We start from the raw sequence: 21,006 nt of genomic DNA, 5'->3' as shown, positions 1-21,006 counted from the left end.
ATTGGGCTCTGTGCTGACAGCTCAGAGCCTGGAGCCTGTTTCAGATTCTGTGTCTTCCTCTCTCTCTGACCCTCCCCCGTTCATGCTCTGTCTCTCTCTGTCTCAAAAATAAACGTAAAAAAATTTTTTTTTTTAAATTATTATTTTTTTAAGTAATCTCTACACCCGGGCGCCCCTACAGATATCTTCTCTAGTTCCATTTCTAATTGGTTCTTAAGGCATAAAAATTATTTATTTTTATATAATTATCTAATATTCAGCCACCTTAGACTTTTTCCTTAATGTATATTGGTATTTGACACACAGCAGTGCTGTCCAACAGAAATATAATGCAAGCCAACACACAAAATTTAAAATTTTCTACTAGCCATGTTTTACAAAAGTAAAAAGAAAACAGGTGAAAACTATTTTAATATTATATTTTATTTCGCTCAATACATTTAAAACATTATCATTCCAACATGGAATATACAAAATTATTCATGAGATAGCGTATATTTTTGTTTGCTTAAACCAAGTCTTTAAAATCCCATATCTGTCTTATCCTTGCAGCACAGCTGAGCCACCCAGGCGCCCTGATTTATTATTCTTTTACATTCAACTTGCTTATATTTCAAATTATTTTAAATAGTTACTGATTCAGGGGCGCCTGGGTGGCTCAGTCGGTTAAGCGTCCGACTTCAGCTCAGGTCACGATCTCACGGTCCGTGAGTTCGAGCCCCGCGTCGGGCTCTGGGCTGATGGCTCAGAGCCTGGAGCCTGCTTCCGATTCTGTGTCTCCTTCTCTCTCTGCCCCTCCCCCGTTCATGCTCTGTCTCTCTCTGTCTCAAAAATAAATAAACGTTAAAAAAAAAAATTAAAAAAAAAAAAAATAAATAAATAGTTACTGATTCAGTTTGCAAATATTTTATTTAGCCTATTTATGTTCATATTCCTTAGTGAAATTAGCCAATGGATTTATTTATTTTGGCAATATCTTTACAAGGTTTGGGTCGTATGGGGCACCTGGCTGGCTCAGTAGGTAGAGCATGTGACTGTTGATCTCAGGATCATGAGTTTAAGCCCCACACTTGGCATGGTGCCTACTTAACTGGAAAGAACAACAACAACAAAAACAAAACAAGGTTTGGGTAGTAAGTTTATCTTAGTTTCAAAAAGTGAAAACATTCTCTTTTTCTAGCCTCAAGAATAGTCCTTGAGAATTTTCTGTTTTTGGAAGTATACGTAAAATTCAGATGCAAAGCTATTTGGATTTGGCATGTATTTTAAAAGTTACATTTCAAATTCATGTTCTAGTTCTATGGGTCTTCTGGGTTTTCAACCTCTTCTTGGGTCCATTTGAAAATTTAAATTTTGCCGAGAAAGCATCCATTTCCTCTAGATCTTGAATTTCACTGTCATAGCATTGCAAACATTCCTTTAAAAATACCATCGGAATTTCCAAAAAAGGGAAATCCACAGAAAATCTGCAGAGGAAGAAAGTACAAAAGTGTTTGTTAAAGGCTGGGGTCGACACAGGGGAATGAACACTAAAGGGCATGTGGTTTCACTTTGAGGTGATGGAAATCTCTAAAATTGTGGTGATGAAGCACGAAAACTGTGAATATACTAAAAACCACTGAATTGTACACCCGCAATGGGTGAATTGTGTGATATGTGAATTATAACTCAATACAGATGTTTAAATTTAGAGGGCACCTGGGTGGCTCAGTTGGTTAAGTGTCTGACTCCTGGTTTCGGCCCAGGTCATGATTTCACAGTTTGTGAGATCGAGCCCCGCATTGGGCTCCTCACTGATGATGCAGAGCCTGCTTGGGATTCTCGGTCTTCTTCTCTCTCTGACCCTCCCCACCCCCTACCCTCTCAAAAATAAATAAATATTAAAAAAAAAAAAAGATGTTCAAATTTAGGAAAACATACTTTTAAGCTCAAAACCACAATGAGATATCATCTCACACCTTTCCGGGTGATTACTATTTCACACAAAAAAGCGCGTCAGTGAGGATGCAGACAAATGGGAACCCTTTTGGTCCCAGTTTGGTTCCAGCACTTGGTAGGATTGTGCAATGGTGCATCTGCCCTAGAAAGCAGTGTGGCAGTTCCTCACAAAATTAAAAATAGTAGCGATGTACGATACAGCAACCTCACTTCTGGGTATACATCCAAAAGAAAAAGCAGGGTTTGTTTTGGAGAGGGATTTGCACACCTATGTTCATAGCAGTACCAGTCACAACAGCCAGAGACATTCATCACTATTCCTCAAGGGATGGATGGATACACAAAATGTGGTACATACATACAATGGAGTATCCTATGTCTTAGAAAGAAAATAAATTCTGGATGAACCTTGAGGGCACTATGCTAAGTGATAGAGGCCAGGCAAAAAAAAGACAGATGCTGTAGGATTCCACCTGTATGCGGTATCTAAAACAGTCACATTTATAGAAACAGAAAGTGGAGTGGAGGTTAACCAAGGGCTACGGGCGGGGGAAAACAGGAATTGTTTAGAATTTAGGCAGTTCTGCAAGATGAAAAGTTCTGGAGCTCTGTTTTGCATCAAAGTGAATTTACTTAACACTCTACTGAACACTTCCAAGTGATTAAGATGGCAAATTTTATGCTGCGTGTTTTATCACACATAAAAATCTATGAATCTCTTCCATATCTACTGTCACAGCACCTTTCAAATTCCTAATGGTGTCTGTTATGTTATTTACTAACAATACTTTAAAAGGTAGTAGAACATAGAGAAAAACGAATGATCCAGAAGCGTACTGACCAATGGATTATCACATAGGGAACCCATAGAACCACTACCCAAGTCAAAAAATAAAACATCACTATTGTCCCAGAAGTCCTCTACATGTCCGCTCCCAAATGCCTTTCTCTCTCCTTCCTAAATATAGTCACCATACTGACTTTCAACACTACGGATTAGTTATGCCTGTTTTCAAACGTTTAGAAAATGTTTATTTATTTATTATTATTCTTTTAATGTTTATTTTTGAGAGAGAGAGAGAGAGAGAGAGAGAGAGCAAGCGATCACGAGCTGGGAGGCGCAGAGACAGAGGGGGACAGAGGATCTGAAATGGCCTCTGTGCTGACAGAAGACAGCCTGATGGCAGGGGCTCAAACTCACAAACCTCGAGATCATAACCTGAGCTGAAGTCACTCAACTGACTAAGCCACCCAGGCGCCCCAGTTTATTTAAGAGAGAAAGAGAAAGAGAAAGGTGGGGGGTCAGAGAGAGGGAGAATTCCAAGCACAGAACCCAATGAGAGGTCTGAACCCAAAGTTGGATGTGTAACCGACTGAGCCACCCAGGTGCCTGTTTTCAAACTTTTATAAACTTTAAAAAAATTTTTGTTTTAAGTTTATTTATTTTGAGAGAGAGTGTGTGCAAGTGGGGAAGGGGCAGAGGAAGAGGGAAAAAGAGAATCCTAATCAGGCTCTGCACTGTCAGTGCAGGCTGATGTGGGGCTCGAACTCACAAACTAAAAGATCATGACCTGGGTTGAAGCCCGACGCTTAACCAACTGAGCCACCCAGGTGCCCTCAAACTTTTATAAACTTATATAAATGGAATCATATATAAGGTACTCTTTTTTTTTTTTTTAATTTTTAATGTTGATTTATTCTTGAGAGAGTGATAGAGACAGAGCGTGAGCGGGGGAGGGACAGAGAGAGAGAGGGAGACACAGAATCTGAAACAGGCTCCAGGCTCCGAGCTGTCAGCACAGAGCCTGACGCGGGGCTCTAACTCATGGGCCGTGAGATCATGACCTGAGCTGAAGTTGGCCGCTTAACCAACTGAGCCACCCAGGCGCCCCAAAGTACTCTTTTTTTAATGTACTCCCTGAGTTCTTTCTCTTGACAGTATGATAATAAGCTCCACCCACGTTGCTGCATGAAGCAATAGTTAATGCATTTTTATTGGTCTCAAGTATTCTACTGGATGCACACATTCCATACTTATTTGTCCATTTTAAAGTTTATAGACATTAGCATTTTTTTTTCCTATTGACCTATAATAAATGATGCTTTTAGGAATAATGTACATGCCTTTTGGCACACATTTGCTGTCAAGAAATATATGCATTTCTGTTGGGAATTCACCTAGAAGTTAAACGGTTGTGTTTGCATTTCTTTAATTTTAATAAAGCCCGTGTTCATAGCAGCAACTATTTTCCCAATGTAGTTGTACCAATTTTAAGTCTCACTGGCAGTATATTAAAGATTCTGGTTACTACATATTCTTTGTCAGCACTTGGTATTGTCCTTTTTAAATTTTAGCCATTTTTGTCAGCTATGTTGTAGTATACACTTTTGTTTTTTCATTCTGATTACTTATGAGGTTGAAAACCTTTTCATACTTATTGACTATTTGTATATCATCTTTTGAGGAGTGCCTGTTTGAGTCTCTTGCTAATTTTTCTATTGGGTTATCATTTTCTTATTGTTTTGAGGGGATTCTTTATATATTATTTACCTATTTTATGTGTTGTAAATATTTTATCTGATTCTTTTCACTTTAAAGATTAAATTGTTAATTTTAGAATTTTTTTTTTTTTTTTTTTTTTTTTTTTTTTTACTCTTTTCTGTTAATGTCCTTACGTCCTGTTCATGAAATCTTTGCTACCTCAGGATCACAAAGATATTCTACCAGGTTATTTAAAAAAAATTTTTTTTTAATGTTTATTTTTGAGAGAGACAGAGCGCAAGCAGGGGAGGGGCAGAGAGAGAGAGGGAGACACAGAATCCGAAGCAGGCTCCAGGCTCTGAGCTGCCAGTGCAGAGCCCAATGCAGGGCTTGAATTCAAGAACTGCGAGATAGGACCTGAGCCGAAGTCGGATGCTTAACCAACTAAGCCACCCAGGCACCCCTCTACCATGTTATTATTATTTTTTTTAACGTTTATTTATTTTTGAGACAGAGAGAGACAGAGCATGAACAGGGGAGGGGCAGAGAGAGAGGGAGACACAGAATCTGAAACAGGCTCCAGGCTCTGAGCCGTCAGCACAGAGCCCGACGGGGGGCTCGAACTCACGGACCGTGAGATCGTGACCTGAGCTGAAGTCGGACGCTTAATCGACTGAGCCACCCAGGCGCCCCCTCTACCATGTTATTTTTAAGAAGCCTTATTTTACTTTCAAATTTAAACCTATAATCTATTAAATACATCCATCTGTATTTAATTGAACCAGCATCATTTATTGAAAAAACTTTCTTCACTGGTCTGTAGTATATACTCATACACATACACAAACCCTACTTGGGTTTGATTAAAATTGCACCAAACTTATTTATCAGTTGGGGGAGGACTGACATCCTTATGCTATTTCCAGTCTGTGACCTTGCTATATCTATTTATTTAGGTCTCCTTAATAATGAAATATGAATACATTGTATTATGAAGTCATGAAATAATAATAACTCATATCTTACCTTTTAAAAGTTTTATATGTAAAGGTCTTATATACAGTTCATTAGAATTACTTCTAGGTATGATTGTATAAATGGTATCATTTAAAACTTTTTCAGTTTTCTAATTTTTGCTGATAAAGAGAAATACAAATGAATCGTCTATGGTGACCCTGTATCCAGCAATAATACAGAAGCATGTTTTCTAAGGATCTTTAGTTTTACTTCTTCCTTTCCAGTCCTTAATTCCCCTTCCTCCGTTTTTGTGTCACTTAGGACCTCTGGGACCATGTTGGTGTGTACATGGTGGTTGTGAGCATCCATCCCAGTCGTGATTTCAGAGGGAAAATTTTTTAACAGTTCACCGATATGCTGTTTGCTATAGGTTTTTTGGTTTTTTTTAAGGATCCCTATTATAGATTAAATATGCTCCTTTCCATTCCTAGTTGCTATGGATTTTTAAAAATATCATGGGCATTAAATTGTATCAAATGTCCCCCAATTGTGTAAGGTCTAATTTCTACAACTAAGCCCTTATTCTTTACACTCATACTGATTGTGCTTCTTTGATTGAACCATGAAATATAGTTTTCTTCTTCTTCCTCTTCTTTTGAGAGAGAGAGAGAGAGAAAGAGAGAAGGCACGTGCACATGAGCAGTAGAGGAAGAGGGAGAGAGAGGGAATCTTAAGCAGGCTTCATCCCCAGCATGGAGCTCAGCACCGAGCCTGACATGGGGCTTGATCTCATGACCCTGAGATCGTGACCTGAGCCGAAATCAAGAGTTGGATGCTTAGCTGACTGAGCCACCCAGGCACCCCGATAGTTTTCTTCTTAATCCAACCCAGAAGTCTTGGTCTTTTTATTTTCCATCGACCTTATTTCCGTTTTCTGTTTAAGAGTCTGTGGAAGAACAGACAGTATCGTTCCTCCTTCCAGTGGCCTGAGCAGTGGGAGTTGCAGACCAGTCTTCAGTGGCAGGCGGAACGTGCCAGGCTGCAGGAGGGAACCACCGGACAGGCGCAGAGGGCACCTGCACCGTCTGACTAGTCTGTGACCTTGGATTGAGTAGCGGTAAACCAGGGAGCAGGAACAGTCCATTTGCCCTGAGAGTCCTCGTTGGTCCTGGCCTTTTCAGGAGCAGCCTGCTCTTCCTTCTCTATCTCTTCAGGATGTCTCTAGAAGTAGACCTCAGGCTCTACCACCCACTAGGTCTATTGTTGCACGGGATGGCAATGTCCGCCTAGCACAGAGGAGAGTCTGTGTTACACAGGGCAATGGTAGGCAGGGCAACATAAGGCGCCTGTGTGAGAGGCTGGGATTGGTAACTACCACAAATCTTGGCTCCTTCGAGGCTGGATCTGGTCACTAAGGGTTCCAGGAGTGAAGCGGCCAGGAATAGGAGCAGATCCCATGGTGGCGGCCAACTTCAGCACAGCCTGGTGGCCAGTATTCCTGGCGGATGTGACATTGACATCAACAGTGGCTCAGGCTGCAAGCAGAAACTTCCCCCAGGTTCTCTTCATATTTGTGATGTAGACACCATCACTCTTCCTTTTGTAGGTGTGCTAATCCATTTGGAGGTCAAGGCTGGTGCCACCTAAGCGGGTTCCTGCTGCCTTATGAAGACATCCTCCTCTTTCATCGGGGAGCACCCAAAGATCCGGAAAGATTGTGAAAGATTCCCGTTAAGTTACCACAGGAACCCAGAACAATGTCGTACAGACCCTTATACAAGTAGCTTGGAAAGGCTGAAAGTCTTTGTCTTTTAATTGGAGCTTGAAGGTTTACATTTAATATAGTTAAAGTTGTTTTCCATTTATTCTGCTTATTCTGTGTCAATTTTTCTGTCTTTATTTCTTTTGGGTCAAATACATGATTATTCCATTTCCTCTTGTATTAAGTTGTTATATATTCTTACTTTTAGTAGTTATCCTAGAGGTTACAAAACCTCTAGTTATCCTAGAGGTTACTAAAGTCGAAGGTAAATTACTACTGTTCTTTGAAAATGCAAGGAATTCAAGGTCCTTCACTTACATCCCCTATGATTTATGTGTTGTTTTCATGTCTTTTCATTCCACATCTATTTAAAACCTCACAGGGCACTGGTATTGTTTTATGTGGTCCATATTCATTTGGTTTTACTCATATATTTCACCCTATCGCTCTTCATTTCTTCTGTTTGAAATCCTTTAGTGCGGGTCTGCTAGGGACTAATTTTCTGACTTTTGTCTGAAAACGATTTCATCTTCATTTCCAGAGAATATTTCTGGGGCGCCTGGGTGATTCAGTCGAGTGTCTGATTTCGGCTTAGGTCATGATCTCATGGTTCATGGGCTCGAGCCCCACGTGGGGCTTTGCCCTAACAGCATGGAACCTGCTTTGGATTCTCTCTCTCTGCCCCTCCCCTGCTTGTGCTGTGTGTGGGTGTATGTCTCTCTCTCTCTCTCTCTCTCTCAAAACTAAACATTAAGGGGTTCCTGGGTGGCTCAGTCAGTTAAGCATCCGACTTTGGCTCAGGTCACGATTTCGTGGTCTGTGGGTTCCAGCTTGGCGTTGGGCTCTGCATTGACAGCTCAGAGCCTGGAGCCTGCTTTGGATTTTGTGTCTCCCTCTCTCTCTGCCCCTCCCCTGCTCATGCTCTGTCTCTCTCTCTCAAAAATAAACAATTTAAAACATTAAAAATAAACATTAAACATTAAAAAATATTTTCCTTGGACACTGTATTGTAGATTGGTAGTTATTTTCTATAAGTGTTTTGAAGATAATATGTATATTTTTCTTCTTGCCATCATCAGACTTGCCAGGAGTGTATCTGTTTAAACCTCTTGATGTTCTCTATTTCATTAGTTTCAGTCTTTCCTTTATTACACACTACCTTTTCTTCCTCTCATTTCATTTTGTCCTTGTGTAAGTTTGTTACTATTCATTCTTTTTTAATAATGAAAGTACCTAAGGCTATGTATACATTTCTTCTTAGTATAGCAGTGTATCCTAGTCTTTAAGATGCAGTATGTACTCCTTTTCATTGACTTTTGGGTATTATAATTTCAGTTTTATTTCTATGGTCCTGGAAATATTTAGAAAAACATTTCTTACTTTCCAAGTAGGTGGGCTTTATGATCCTTTTTTTAGCATTGATTTCTAGTTATACTGGATTATAATCAGAAAATGTAGTCACTAAAATCCCTTTTTAAAAAATGTTTGAGAGGGCGAGTGAGCAGGGGAGAGACAGAGAGGGGGAGAGAATCTCAAGTAGGCTCTACACTGTTGGCACAGGGAGCGACACCAGGTTCGATCCCACAAACTGTGAGATCATGACCTAAGATCAAGAGTCAGACACTTAACCGACTGGGCCACACAGGCACCCCCAAATCCCTATCTTTTGAAATGCAGTGTGGTTTATATTATGGGCAAGGGTATGTGTAATTTTTGTAAATCTTTCATGGTTACATGAAAAGAATATGTATTTTGGTAAGAGGGTATAAAGTTCTCTATTCAGCTAAAACATAAGTCAGTTGATTATGTATTATTAATACATTAGTGTGTCCTTGCTTTTTTGTCTATTTATGTTAAATTCCGAAAGAGGTTTATTAAACTCTACCATTATAATTGTGTGTGTGCGTGTGATTCAAACCAACTTTTGTATTGGTAAGTGTTTCTGCATTTTGGCATTCAATAGTATTATTTGGTGCATATAAGTTTATTATTTTGTATTTGCCTTTTATCTGTACATAACATTCCTCTTTTTCACACTTAGTATTTGGGCCTTAATTTTCTTTTCCCGAAATCAGCACTCTCATTCTTGCTTTTTGTTTTCACTTAGGCAAACATCAAAAATCCTAAATAAACTGTAGAACCTAGACCCTTGCTCTATACTAGGTTATGTGAAGAGTTTGAACACACCTGTGCAAAAGACAAAGTTTCTTGCTTCCAGGAGCTTCCTTTTATTTTTTATTTATTTATTTATTTATTTTTATTTTTTTAAATATTTTTTTAACGTTTTTAATTTATTTTTGAGACAGAGAGAGACAGAGCATGAACGGGGGAGGAGCAGAGAGAGAGGGAGACACAGAATCGGAAGCAGGCTCCAGGCTCCGAGCCATCAGCCCAGAGCCCGACGCGGGGCTCGAACTCACGGACCGCGAGATCGTGACCTGAGCTGAAGTCGGCCCCCAACCGACTGAGCCACCCAGGCGCCCCAGGAGCTTCCTTTTAAATTTACTAATGGCATATCCCATTAAGAATCTTGTTTTAATGTATATACTTTTAGTAAGTCTCCTGATACAAAGCTTTACATCAGAGTATAAACTAGAACATCTGCACTGAAACAAATATCTAACCTTTGAAATAGTAAAATAAATTAACATAGAGCTGTCAGATTTAAAATTATAATAACGGGCATGCCACACATAGAAACATCCAAGTGACTTTCTGGAGTGGGGGTGCCGAATCAACAGGAAATGGTGGCAGAGGGCTTTGCTAAATTGCAGCCACTTCTGTAAGGCTGGTGGTAGCTGTGGGGGACGATAAAAATGACATACTTCCACAATCATGGTTATTTCCAAGGTACGCTAATGTTAACATGTTATAAGGAGAGTATATAAGAATATTAGAAGGAATAGAAGAAGGAGAGTCTTCAAGTCCTTTGAAAACTTGTCAAGAATGGTGGCAAACTGCTTTTTCCTACTACCAAGACTTAACACCTGCACACTATACACAAATGTACGAGTATGATGACGTTGATGAAAGGCTACCTTGTCACAGATACACTAAAAAATCTTTCAACATATCAGTGATTTGTAACTGCCACAAATCGGAAGACTTTTGTTGTCAGTCCACCAAAAAGTTGTCCAAGCAAGGTTAACAATAGAAAGTTGCTAATAACCTAGTAATGAATTACAGAGCAGAACTTAAGAGTGTAAGACGACATTCGATTTTACAAATGTAGAAGAAACATATATGAAGGCAGTGAAATTCATTTCTGGGACTCAAAAATAGCCCTAACTTATCCACACGTAGTTTCCAGGCTAGTTGTCTTGGAGAAAGTTTTAAACGGAGGCTGCGACCACTGACACAATCCCTACTTAGAAAATGTTAAGTTTTCCCAATTACTGGTACTTAGCACAAATTAACATCAACTTTAGCTCTTAGCAAACTGTTGCTGGGGGAACATTGCTCGAGGCCACCCAGACAAAAGATAATTCTCACATTCTATCCCAAAGTAAATATGATTTGTGGATTATTTGCAGTTGTGGAGGTCATCTTCATAGCATGAAAGTTACTTAGAGTTGTCTGAAGGTTTATTTTTAGTAAAGGATACTCAAGAATGAACCCTTCCTATAGAGAGAGCCCTCCTCTAGAAGTAGGAAGTCGCCTACAAAATGTTTTTGAAGAGATCTGAGAGAAAAATAAGACCCTTGAATAATTTTTAACAAGCAAACACATTAGCCTATAAACTCAAACAAACACTTTCCTTGTGGAATACTTATTATAGTTACATGGGAACATTTTACACTTACCCTTTAATGATGTTCCATTGTTTTTAGGAAATTATTTTCAGCGTCAGCTTTTAAGCCACACAAGAACATTGGTTTTACTTATATTCACATCATTATTTTGAATCACAAATGAGATGGTCCTGTTCAGTAATTTTTGCCATTTATGACGATTGGCTCTGATAAATCGTACCTAATCTTCTCTTAAAAAATGAAGATTTGCTACCATGACATTCTAGAAATGTGATTAGGGTGCCTAAGTACATCTCAAAAATGTGGTATAATTTAGAATAAGTCTTGTTTTCACCAAGGTGGGTGACTACCTGGAAACCAGTGCTCATTTAGATTACCAGGTGAAGAAGAAAAACATGATTTCATCATTCCTCACAGTTCTTCCATCCACAAATGGGAATGTGGCTGCATTTGTAAACACAACCATGAAGGCACACGTAAATAATCTTGGAAGTTACTCTCCCTATCAGTATGCAATTATGGGTTTCAAAACCCCGGACTTGCTCAAGGGCTCTGTTAACAGAGTATCCAAATGAATGAAACATGAACTTGAGGCATTTTAGTGAAGGATAAGGAGGGAATATATTTAATCCCAAGGTGGGCTAAAGGCAACAGTAAGAAGATCCAGAATGAGAGGACATAAACTCCACTGAGCTGATCATAGTTTAGGAGAAATATCCTAGAACATGGCATTTTAAAGAGCCTCAGCTAATTTTGGGCAAGTCACAGAACCTTAGAGATCTTTTCAAAGTCTGAGGTTCCCAATATTAAAATAATATCCTCATTTTCACTGTTTCACAGGAGAGTCGGGAAGAGAAATGGAAAGCATGCCTGGCTGCTTCTGTAAGCGGTGAAACACTGTAATTTGAGACATCATTACAGTAATTGCCAGCCAGCGTCATCATCACAGAAGTAGAGGGATGTATGACAGGTGCTAAAAAGAAGGAACATCAAAGGTAATAAGATACAAAGTTGTTAGAAGTAGAATGCCTTCTACACAGAAAGGTGGTTACAATTATTTTGTAAATGAAAACTTTGTTTACTCGGTGGCAGAGAGATCATTCAATCCTCAGGGCAGCTCCATGAAGTAGGTATTATTTCCATTTTAAAAATTAAGAAACTGAAGCTAAGAGGTTAAGAGACTTGCTTAAGAGCCACATGGGTAGAACGTAGTAACAACCAGGTTTCAAACCAGTTATTTAAATTCCAAATCCAGTGTACTTTTGTGTCTCATTACCATGGCATTTTGTGTTCACAACACAAGCTTGAGCCTCAGAGGATTTCCCGTGCGCTGTATTAAATTTTAATAAATTGATCACTTGAAATGCATTTCACAGTATTTCTGCAAGACCTACTATGCGGGCAGCGCTGAATGGCAGAGGCAGAGGCAACACTAAAAAGGAGGAAGGAAAAAATGAGAGGAAAGGGTGACTGGGAGCCGAGCCAGGAGCGCAGCAGAATTGTTATTGTTGTTGAATATTACAGAGTATCCAATAAATTTGCTAATGAATATCAGCAGTGGCCCCAGTAAAAAAAGACTTTAACGTAGCAAGGGTAACGTCCCTTATTCTCAATTATTCTCAATTAAGGATGAATGGAGACGAAGGGACTGGTGGTGGAAAGGGTGGTCCAAGTAAATTGCCCCTGAAGAGAAGTTAGGACAAAAGAAGATGAGGGTTGTCTTTCTTTAAAGTCAAATTTTAATTACAGAAGCCGGCATCCATTCTTCTTGTAAAATCTGGCCCATTGCATATGAAGCTAAAGTCCCCTTTCATTACTGCTCCTAATCCCCATCCTGTTAGCAATGTCATGTGTATCCTTCCAGTCCTTTCTGTACACATTTATATATGTCGTTGTGGGAAATGTATTTTATTTTACATAAAAGGTGTTATATTCCGTATTTATCTGCATTGTGGCTTTTTCATTCAACAATGGCTCCTGGAGAATAATGGCACTTAAAGATCCCATCTCTTTATTTACGAACATTTAGGTAATTTCCAATTTCACTATTAACAACAACGCCTCAAACGAACATTGTGACGTATGCCTCCTTGAGCACAAAAGGGTCTTTCTAGGGGAGATACCAGGAGTGGCATTGTTGGGTCTTGGGTATGGATTTTTGAAAATTTTACAAATCTTGCCAAATTGCCCTCCAACGTGGCTGTTATTAGTTAGCCCTCTTATCAGCAGTGTTTCTTTTCGGGGATTTTAAAAAACAAAAATGCTTTCGGTTCTGATTACAAAAGGTTCACGACAGAAAGGAATGGATGCCTTAAGCATTATTTCGGTGTGAAACTTTACATAATCACATACTAGGAGGAGAGTCCGAGGAGATGCTGGATGGAGATCGCTAGTCCACCGAGGAAATATTAGGGGAGTTCAGGGCAGGAATGAAAGGATCTGTCCTAGATGGGAGAAGGGGCTCCTGTTCTAAGGACGTAGGCAGTGCTTTCTTTTCATGGCTGCACGAAGTAGAAAGCAAGGTAGAAGGGTTGGCATGGGGGACTGCAGAATGCAGACACATGTGAAAAGAGCAAGTTATACAGGGGAAATGAGAAGGCAGGTGACTGGGACAGTGTTTCTCAAAGTGTGTTTGAAGAACACTGACTCTGCAAGGGGAGTAGACAGAAAAGTGTTCTGAAAAAAGTGGTAAGAAATAATTCGGTAAATTCTGCTAATTAAGTCCTGCTTTTAGAGAATTACAACATGTCAACATACTCAAGGCCGAAACAAAGAACAAAGTTGTTCAACTCGGCATTTCCCATGGGAACCGTCTCAACACTAGACCCTTTCCTCCGTGTAAAGCCAGTTAACATACTGCTGAACCAATCTGCCGTGAAATACACTTTGGGAAACACTGGACGAGTGAAAATTTGAAGAAATGGACAACAAGTGAGTGTCCGGCTTGCCTTCACAAATTTATTTGGAAACAAAATGAAACTAAAAATACACAGAACAACTGAATAAACATCCATGTACTCACCCTCAGAATTAAAAGGTTAAGAGTAAATTATAATAAATGTTAATGCTTATTTTTCTATTATGGACATATGATCATGATACAAATTTGGGAACTAGAGGAAACAGAGGTGGTCATTCTACCACCTTAGGTAAAACCACTGTTAATGTTTTGAGGCAGTTCTTTGAATCTTTATTTCTATTAGCTTTTTTATTGTTTATATCATTATAATACAACACATGCAATCTTCTTTCATGTTAAATATTTACATTGTACTGTAAACACCATCGTACCTTTTCCCGGCTGTCTTTTTTAATGGCTGCATAATATTCCAGGTCAATAGTCCACTATTTCTTCTCCTTGGTTTTAGAATTTACATTGTTAGCAGCTCTTTCTTTTTTTAGCTTTGTATGTAATATTGCAATGATTACGTTACAGCATAAAACTCCTTACTTACATTTATTTTCTTAGGACTTATTTGCCAAGTGGAATAACAGTTACAAGGTAATGTACATTTTGAAGGGTTTTGAAGAAATACTGCCTGTTTGCTTTGAGGAGGCACGCAGAGAGGTTGTTATCGTCGGTGATGTATTAAAGTGCCTGTTTGCTGTTTCCCTCCAAATTTAATTCAGGTTTCAATTTGTTAGCACTGGTCCATTTTTTACAAATCCCAATTTGCCATTTACCGTGTTATCTATCCCCACTGTTTTTGCAACACATTGCCGATCTGCTAAATATGCTAGGCAGTAGGTAACATTTTTTGAAGAAACGTTCAGGACAGAGTCCAAAGGAAGATAGTAAAGACCATGTACGAATTTACCAATACTCTTCGGATGTTGTTTAAAGCACTCCAATGGCAGCTTTAGCAACATTTCAAATTTTTTTTTTTTTTTTTTTTAACGTTTATTTATTTTTGAGACAGAGAGGCAGAGCATGAACAGGGGAGGGGCAGAGAGAGAGGGAGACACAGAATCCGAAACAGGCTCCAGGCTCTGAGCTGTCAGCACAGAGCCTGACGCGGGGCTTGAACTCACGGACCGCGAGATCATGACCTGAGCCGAAGTCGGACCCTTAACCGACCGAGCCACCCAGGCGCCCCAACATTTCAATTATGACTAATCAAAGATACTCAAGTCACCTAACTAAAGTATCTTGGTCTACTTTTCTCCATCTTGTTCACAATGATTTAATAGAAAACTCTGTCAAATGTGGTAGTGAGGGATGATTTATCTTTGGCATTTCCCCTCGGGATTCTCAGTAACTCTTGAGGACACAGGCTGTATTTTACATATTTTTGTTTATCATAGCCTAGCACAGAACTTGATACATAGGTTCTCAATAAAGGTTTATTTGAGTGATATGCTTAATTTGGCATGGATTTAATGAACCTAGGTTGTCTCACCAGACACAGCTTTGCTTTCCAAGCAATCAGTAAATATATATGTTCCTTTAGGAACGGCAAATGTGTGATGGAAAGAGCACGTGTTTTGTAATTAGAAGTCTTGAATTAAAAAAAAAAACATTTTTTTAAGTAGTCTTCAAGCCTAGCGTGAACCCCGACGCCAGGCTTAACCTCATGACCTGATCAAGACCTGAGCTAAGATTAAGAGTTGGACCTAGAAGTCCTGAATTGAAATCGTAGCTTTGAGATTTACAAGTTGGTAACTTGGTGTAAATCCACACCTTACTCAGTTTGTTCATCCACAAAATGGTGATAACCCATCTTTTTACTTTTCTCATAGGGTTCTTAGGAGAATCAAAATGTTTTTCTCTAAAGGGAAATCTGACCATGGCATTACGTGACTTTTTAAAACCCTGTCACAGCTTTCTCTTGCCCTCAAGAAAAAGTTAAATCCTTTAACATGTCACACGGAGACTTGTGCGATATGGTTCCTGTTCAGTTCTCCACTGTCCTAACAATGAAAGCTCTCTTTCACAAGGCCTTTTGCACAAGCTGTCTGCTTTGCCTGTGAAGCTCTTTTCCGCACCCTTCTACGTCGATTACTACTGGCCGCAAGATTACTAACAGCAATAGCTAAAATCTAATGAATTCTTACTAAGCATGGGACACTTTAAATACAGTAGCTTATACTTTATGAAGTAGATACTATCATCATCATTTTGCTAATGAGGCACAGAGAAATGAAGTAACTTACCCAGAGTAACACAGCTCTTAAACCTCAGCACTGGCTTACAAACTCACTCCGTCTGCATTCAAAGCAGATGTTCTCAACGCCTGCTATTAGAATTATCAACTTTCTCCAGAAAGTCTAACATCTTTAACATCCTCTTATAGCCAGTGTGATAAGATTAACACTGAAGACACAGGTTTATAATTGCCTGGGTACTTTACGCTTCCCCGACCAGAGGGAAAGGAATCCATTCGAACTCAGACAAGACGGCATCTCGTTTAGTTTTGTTTCTCCAGCTCTTGGCAGTTCCTGCTACGCATAATGGGCATCAATAAATATTTGCTGAATAAATAGACGAAAGGGGTTTTCAACAACAGTCGCAACACAACGTTGTTTTTGAATTCAGTTAAGCAACATCACCAGGCTTACCAGTTTGTGATGTACGGAATCCACTTTTCCCCCTTTTTGCAGTGTGGTACGCTTGCTTATATCCGTTCTTGTGCGATTTCTTCTATTTGCCACAATTCCTTAAATACTGCCAGCAAATATTCCCCCTGCACAACTGCGATATCGCCTTTTGGCCCACTCTTTTAGACAGGAGGAAAAACTAAAATGTTAAAATTACTTTTCCCTTCATAGCAATGCTTTACAATTCCTGAAAACTTTTTTTTTTTTTTTTTTTTTTTAATACAGAGCAAAACATCAGAGATCGCGGAGGGAAAAACTATCTTTTAAAAATGCATTTCAAATCAAGACTAGGCTGATGGGAGAAAAGCAATCTAGCACATTTACACATGAAACCTGGCGCTGCCTAGGCAGTGTTGTCCCCAGGTGGCATCTTATTTTTCATAATATTTTACTGAAGCCTTTCAGTAATATAAATAGAGAAAACAGGTGCTGCACTGAGCAGGGGGTTTGTCCAAATCCACCATTTTTGGCTCAGTTTTTTGATAGAAGGCCCAGCAGTTAAGGTAATCAGTCCTGCAGCTCTCATCGCCTTCAAGGAGAAGGAAACAGAGGAAGGTGGTGAAAAGAGAGGGAGAGGAGGGAGGGGAAGTGTGGCAAACAGACGAAACTATCCTTCAAACAGAGCAAGGGTTTTGCCTCCGTCTCCAGGTGCGGACCCTCAAATTGACCGTTTACAGGCTGCTAATTTTGTCTTTTCGATTAAAAAACGCCGCCTGGTTTCGTAAGTTAGAGGACATACAAAGTAGGAAGGTATTCGTCTCGTGAGAACTTCACCACCCGGATCAGCCTCAGGGAAGGCCACCGCGAACCGCCCGTCCTAACCGCCGGCTGGCTCGCGGATGCCCCGGGGGCCGGACGCCTGGCGGGGCTTCCCCTCGCGCTCCCGCTACCCACAAACCTTCGCGCCTCGGCGCGCCTGCGCAGCGGCGACGGCCCTCTCAGGAAGAGGAAAATGGAATAAACAACTCGGAGGAACCAGAGCGCGAGAGAGCGAGTGGAGGCAGAATTTAAAAATAAACTGGCCCCTCCACCCTCCCAGCCCGTTCGCCGCCGCCGCTCCCCCTTCCCAAGCCCGCTCCCTCGAAGGCCCCGTCTGGGCCCGCGCGCCCACCCCGTCGTCCCGCGCGGCCCCTTTAAGAAAAGAGAACGAGAGAGTGAGTGAGAGAGAATCCCAACTCTCCCCCTCCCCTCCCCTCCTTCCTACCCCCTCCTCCCTCCCCTCTCCCCTCCCCCCCTCTCCCCGGGCGGCTCCGGCTCCCGCAGCGGGACAGACCCACCCGCCCAGGCTTTTATCCGGCACCGGCAGCGTCTTCCTTCCCTCCCCGGTCTATGGTGGCGGCGGCGGCGGCGGCTCCTCGGGCGGCAGCGGAAGACGAGGCTGCGGCGTTGCCATGAACAGTGGCGGCGGCCTCCCGCCCCCCTCGGCCGCCGCCTCCCCTTCCTCCTCCTCGCTGGCGGCGGCAGTGGCGGTGGTGGCCCCGCCGGGGGTCGGGGGTGTCCCCGGCGGGGCGGCGGCGGGAGTCAAGCTGAAGTACTGCCGCTACTACGCTAAGGATAAGACTTGCTTCTACGGGGAGGAGTGTCAGTTCCTGCATGAGGACCCAGCCGCCGGAGCTGCCCCGGGCCTCGGCCTCCATAGCAACAGCGTCCCCCTGGCTCTGGCGGGCGCGCCGGTGGCCGCCTTTCCGCCCGGAGCAGTCCCGGGCGGGGGAGCTGGGCCGCCCCCGGGGCCCAAGAAGCCGGACCTGGGAGGCCCGGGGGCCGGAGCCGCCGCCGGCGGAGGAGGCAGCGGCGGCGGCGTCCTCGATGGACCGCGGCTGGCAAGTGAGTGTGGTCCGGGCTGGGAGGGCGGCCCGGGCCTTGGCGCGGCGGCGGAGGGAAGGCCTGGGGCCGGAGGGGGCCCGGATGAGGCCTTGCGACGAGCTTTGCCCGCGGGTCGTCCCCCCCCCACCCCACCCCCCTTCACCTTCCCTAGTTGGTCTGAAAGGCCTAGGCCGGGCCTGAGCCCTCCTTCCTTCTTCCTGCTTCCCTTCCCCACCGCCTTCGGCGAGCTGGGGAGTGAGGGGAGGCTGGGTTCCCCGGAACGTGGGTGGGTTGACGGGGGTGCTGCGAGTGGGGGCTGGGAGGAAGGGGGATGGGCTGTGGCGTGCGGTGTGTGAGAAAGGGGGTGTCGTTTCCGGGGGGTGTGGAAAGGGGCTGGGTTTGCAGGCACATGTGTTTTGCGTGCCCGTGTGGAGCGGTGTCTGCCGAGTGTTGAGGTTCCCTAGTGGGTGTGAGTGTGGGCAGGGGGCGGGAGGTGATGGGCGGGCTTAAGGCTTCCTGGAGTAAGGCCGAAAGAACGGAAAAAGTTTGTGGAAGGCGTACGGGAGAAAGATTTTTCAAGCAGGAAATGCTTTCTAAGGATTAGGAGTGAAGGGACAGCAACTTGTGTACTGTGCTTAGGTTTAGTCGAGAGCTGAGAGGAGGAATTTCCCAAGACTTGCATTTCGACATAGTTTTGCTGAAGCCAAGATAAGTTTGCCGGGTGAGAGTAGGGATCCTGTCCTCTACAACTTTGTATCAAGCGAACTCTTAGCAGGGAGCCTGGAAAGCGTGTCCGGTGCGGCGTTCACGTGCGTGCACCTGAGCATTTGGCTTCGAGCATGTTGTCAGGGCTGTTGGTATTTTTTCCTTTTTTTTCACTTGTCATTATCTACTGCCTTGCAACTTTTTAGTTGTTAGTGGAGTTGGATGCGTGAATGCAATCTATTTTACAGAATGTTGCTCTTAAGCAAGTGGGGGAGAGCAGGTGTCAGATTTTTCTGTTTCTGAGTATACTATTTCTAAACCAAAGGAAGGGGGAGTCCCGTTCCTTGGGAATTCTAAACAGCTTGCAGATCTGAAGATACTTTGATAGGCATTTTAACTTGGTCATCAGTACATTTTTGTCTTTTCTCTTTTTTTTTTTTTAACTGTAAATGAGTTTGGCTAGATGTTTCGCCAGCTGTTTGTACTGTGAGGATTATTGTTTTCCCAGAGATGAGCTTTTTTTAAAAGAAAGCTTGCTGTGATGGACTTGGCTGTAATGCAGATGTGTTTGTCCGCATTGATACGCTCAGAAGATTAATTTGTCACTTAAAAGTGTTTTGTAAAAATCGGTTACTTTACTGGTGGAAATTTATCACTTTGGAGCAGCAGCTTTGCATTTTCAAGGTGAACTTTTGCTGGTTGTGTGAGTTGTGGCTCAAAGTAATTTGATCAGTCTTTGAGTGGTAGGGGCAAACTGAATGGTACCTTTGTTACATACAGAAAGGCATTTTCAAAAAAGCTGCTATTCGATTAAATATGTTATCTTTCTAGGATTTTCTAACATGCAGAAGTAGTAGATCTGGAACATGAAAGATAGGACAGGATATTGTAAGTAGGTGAAGATGGGAGGTGGGGGAAGATACTGACAATGGCTCGAAGGTGAGGCTCATTCCATACCTCATAAAAGGAAAGTAATTGTCTGGGATATAGGGTCTTCTTGAGAGAACAGGTAGTTATTGCTAAGAAGGCATTTGACAATTTAGTATTTAGTCCTTTAACAGTTATTTGATTAAATAGCTGAGTTATGTATTTAGGTTCTATAGGGCTTGCTTTAACTTGCCCGGTGAAGCCTGAGGCTCCTCTTTTCCGCTGTAGTCTTCTGGGTAACTGAGTCGTACTGGGTTGTGACTCCTTTTGGATGAGAGCAGATTGCTTCATACCAGTGACTGGCAAGTAAAGTTGCTCAGGAATCAGGGAAGAGGACCGTGTTGGTGGTTTAATGGCTGCTTTGAATCTTCACCCTTAAATGTTTAGTTTTTAGTCTGCTTTCTACCTTTTCCTATATTCTTTGACGTATTTTTTGGAAACAGGCTTGGTTTGTTAAGTGCATGAGGCAGTTAAACTAGACAGCATATTCTAAGAGGTATTGTTATCAGAAGTTTAAATTTTCTTGCGGACTTGATCATCTAGCATCACAATTTTATTTTGTTTTCATTTTTTCCTTTTCTTTAAATGTAAGATTGCACAGCGTTTCCCTTAGCTGAAAGGTCATACACTCCTCTGCTCTGATAGGGTAGATCTGCCTGCAGAAATACTTTGGGGTTTATGGAATCGTGTGTCTGTGTCAAAAAAGTTTTCATTGAGGTATACACATTTACAGGGAAAATGTATGAAATGAAATGAAAAAAATCACAAGTTTTTGGAATTTTTATAAGTTGAAAACAATGGCTTATAATCAGAACTCAGATCAAGAAATAGTACATAATCAGTACCCCCAGAAGTCCTGCTTTTGTCCCATCCCAGATGGTTTGCCCCAGTTCCCAAATATAACTTACGGTTTCTAACACTACATTCTGACACTGTAGATTCATTTTTCACTTTTTTTGGACTTTTTTGAACTTTATAGGAATGGACTCTCATATAGCATGCACTCTTTTTTGTGGGCTTGTGAGATGTATAAGATAATATTAAGCCTTGATAAATTTTATGAGGAATATTCGAAGAGGACT

At 41.7% G+C, this 21,006-nt stretch overlaps 1 protein-coding gene and 1 long non-coding RNA gene across 11 annotated transcripts in view; one reads left to right on the top strand and one right to left on the bottom strand.

Moving 5' to 3' along the window:
* Positions 1-890: 890 nt before the first annotated feature.
* LOC144615882 (uncharacterized) lies at positions 891-17,362 on the bottom strand. The gene is made up of 2 exons (XR_013554542.2): positions 16,046-17,362; positions 891-1,466 (listed from the first exon to the last, which is right to left on the bottom strand). It is a non-coding gene; the product is annotated as an uncharacterized LOC144615882 (long non-coding RNA).
* Positions 17,363-17,490: 128 nt separating this feature from the next.
* The window catches only part of PAN3 (poly(A) specific ribonuclease subunit PAN3), a 132,582-nt gene continuing 129,066 nt past the window's right edge, over positions 17,491-21,006 (top strand). For all 10 annotated transcript variants that reach the window (XM_078444072.2, XM_078444056.2, XM_078444037.2 and 7 more), the window contains exon 1: positions 17,491-18,313. In XM_078444072.2, the coding sequence (XP_078300198.1) occupies positions 17,881-18,313 (433 nt within the window). In that variant the 5' untranslated portion in view covers positions 17,491-17,880. The remainder of the gene's footprint in view (positions 18,314-21,006) is intronic.

The sequence above is a fragment of the Panthera onca genome, chromosome A1, assembly GCF_046562875.1.
Source record: "Panthera onca isolate mPanOnc1 chromosome A1, mPanOnc1 haplotype 2, whole genome shotgun sequence".
Taxonomy (NCBI): Eukaryota; Metazoa; Chordata; class Mammalia; order Carnivora; family Felidae; genus Panthera; species Panthera onca.
Note: the sequence above shows the minus strand (reverse complement) of the source record. Positions and strands in the feature narration are given on the sequence as shown.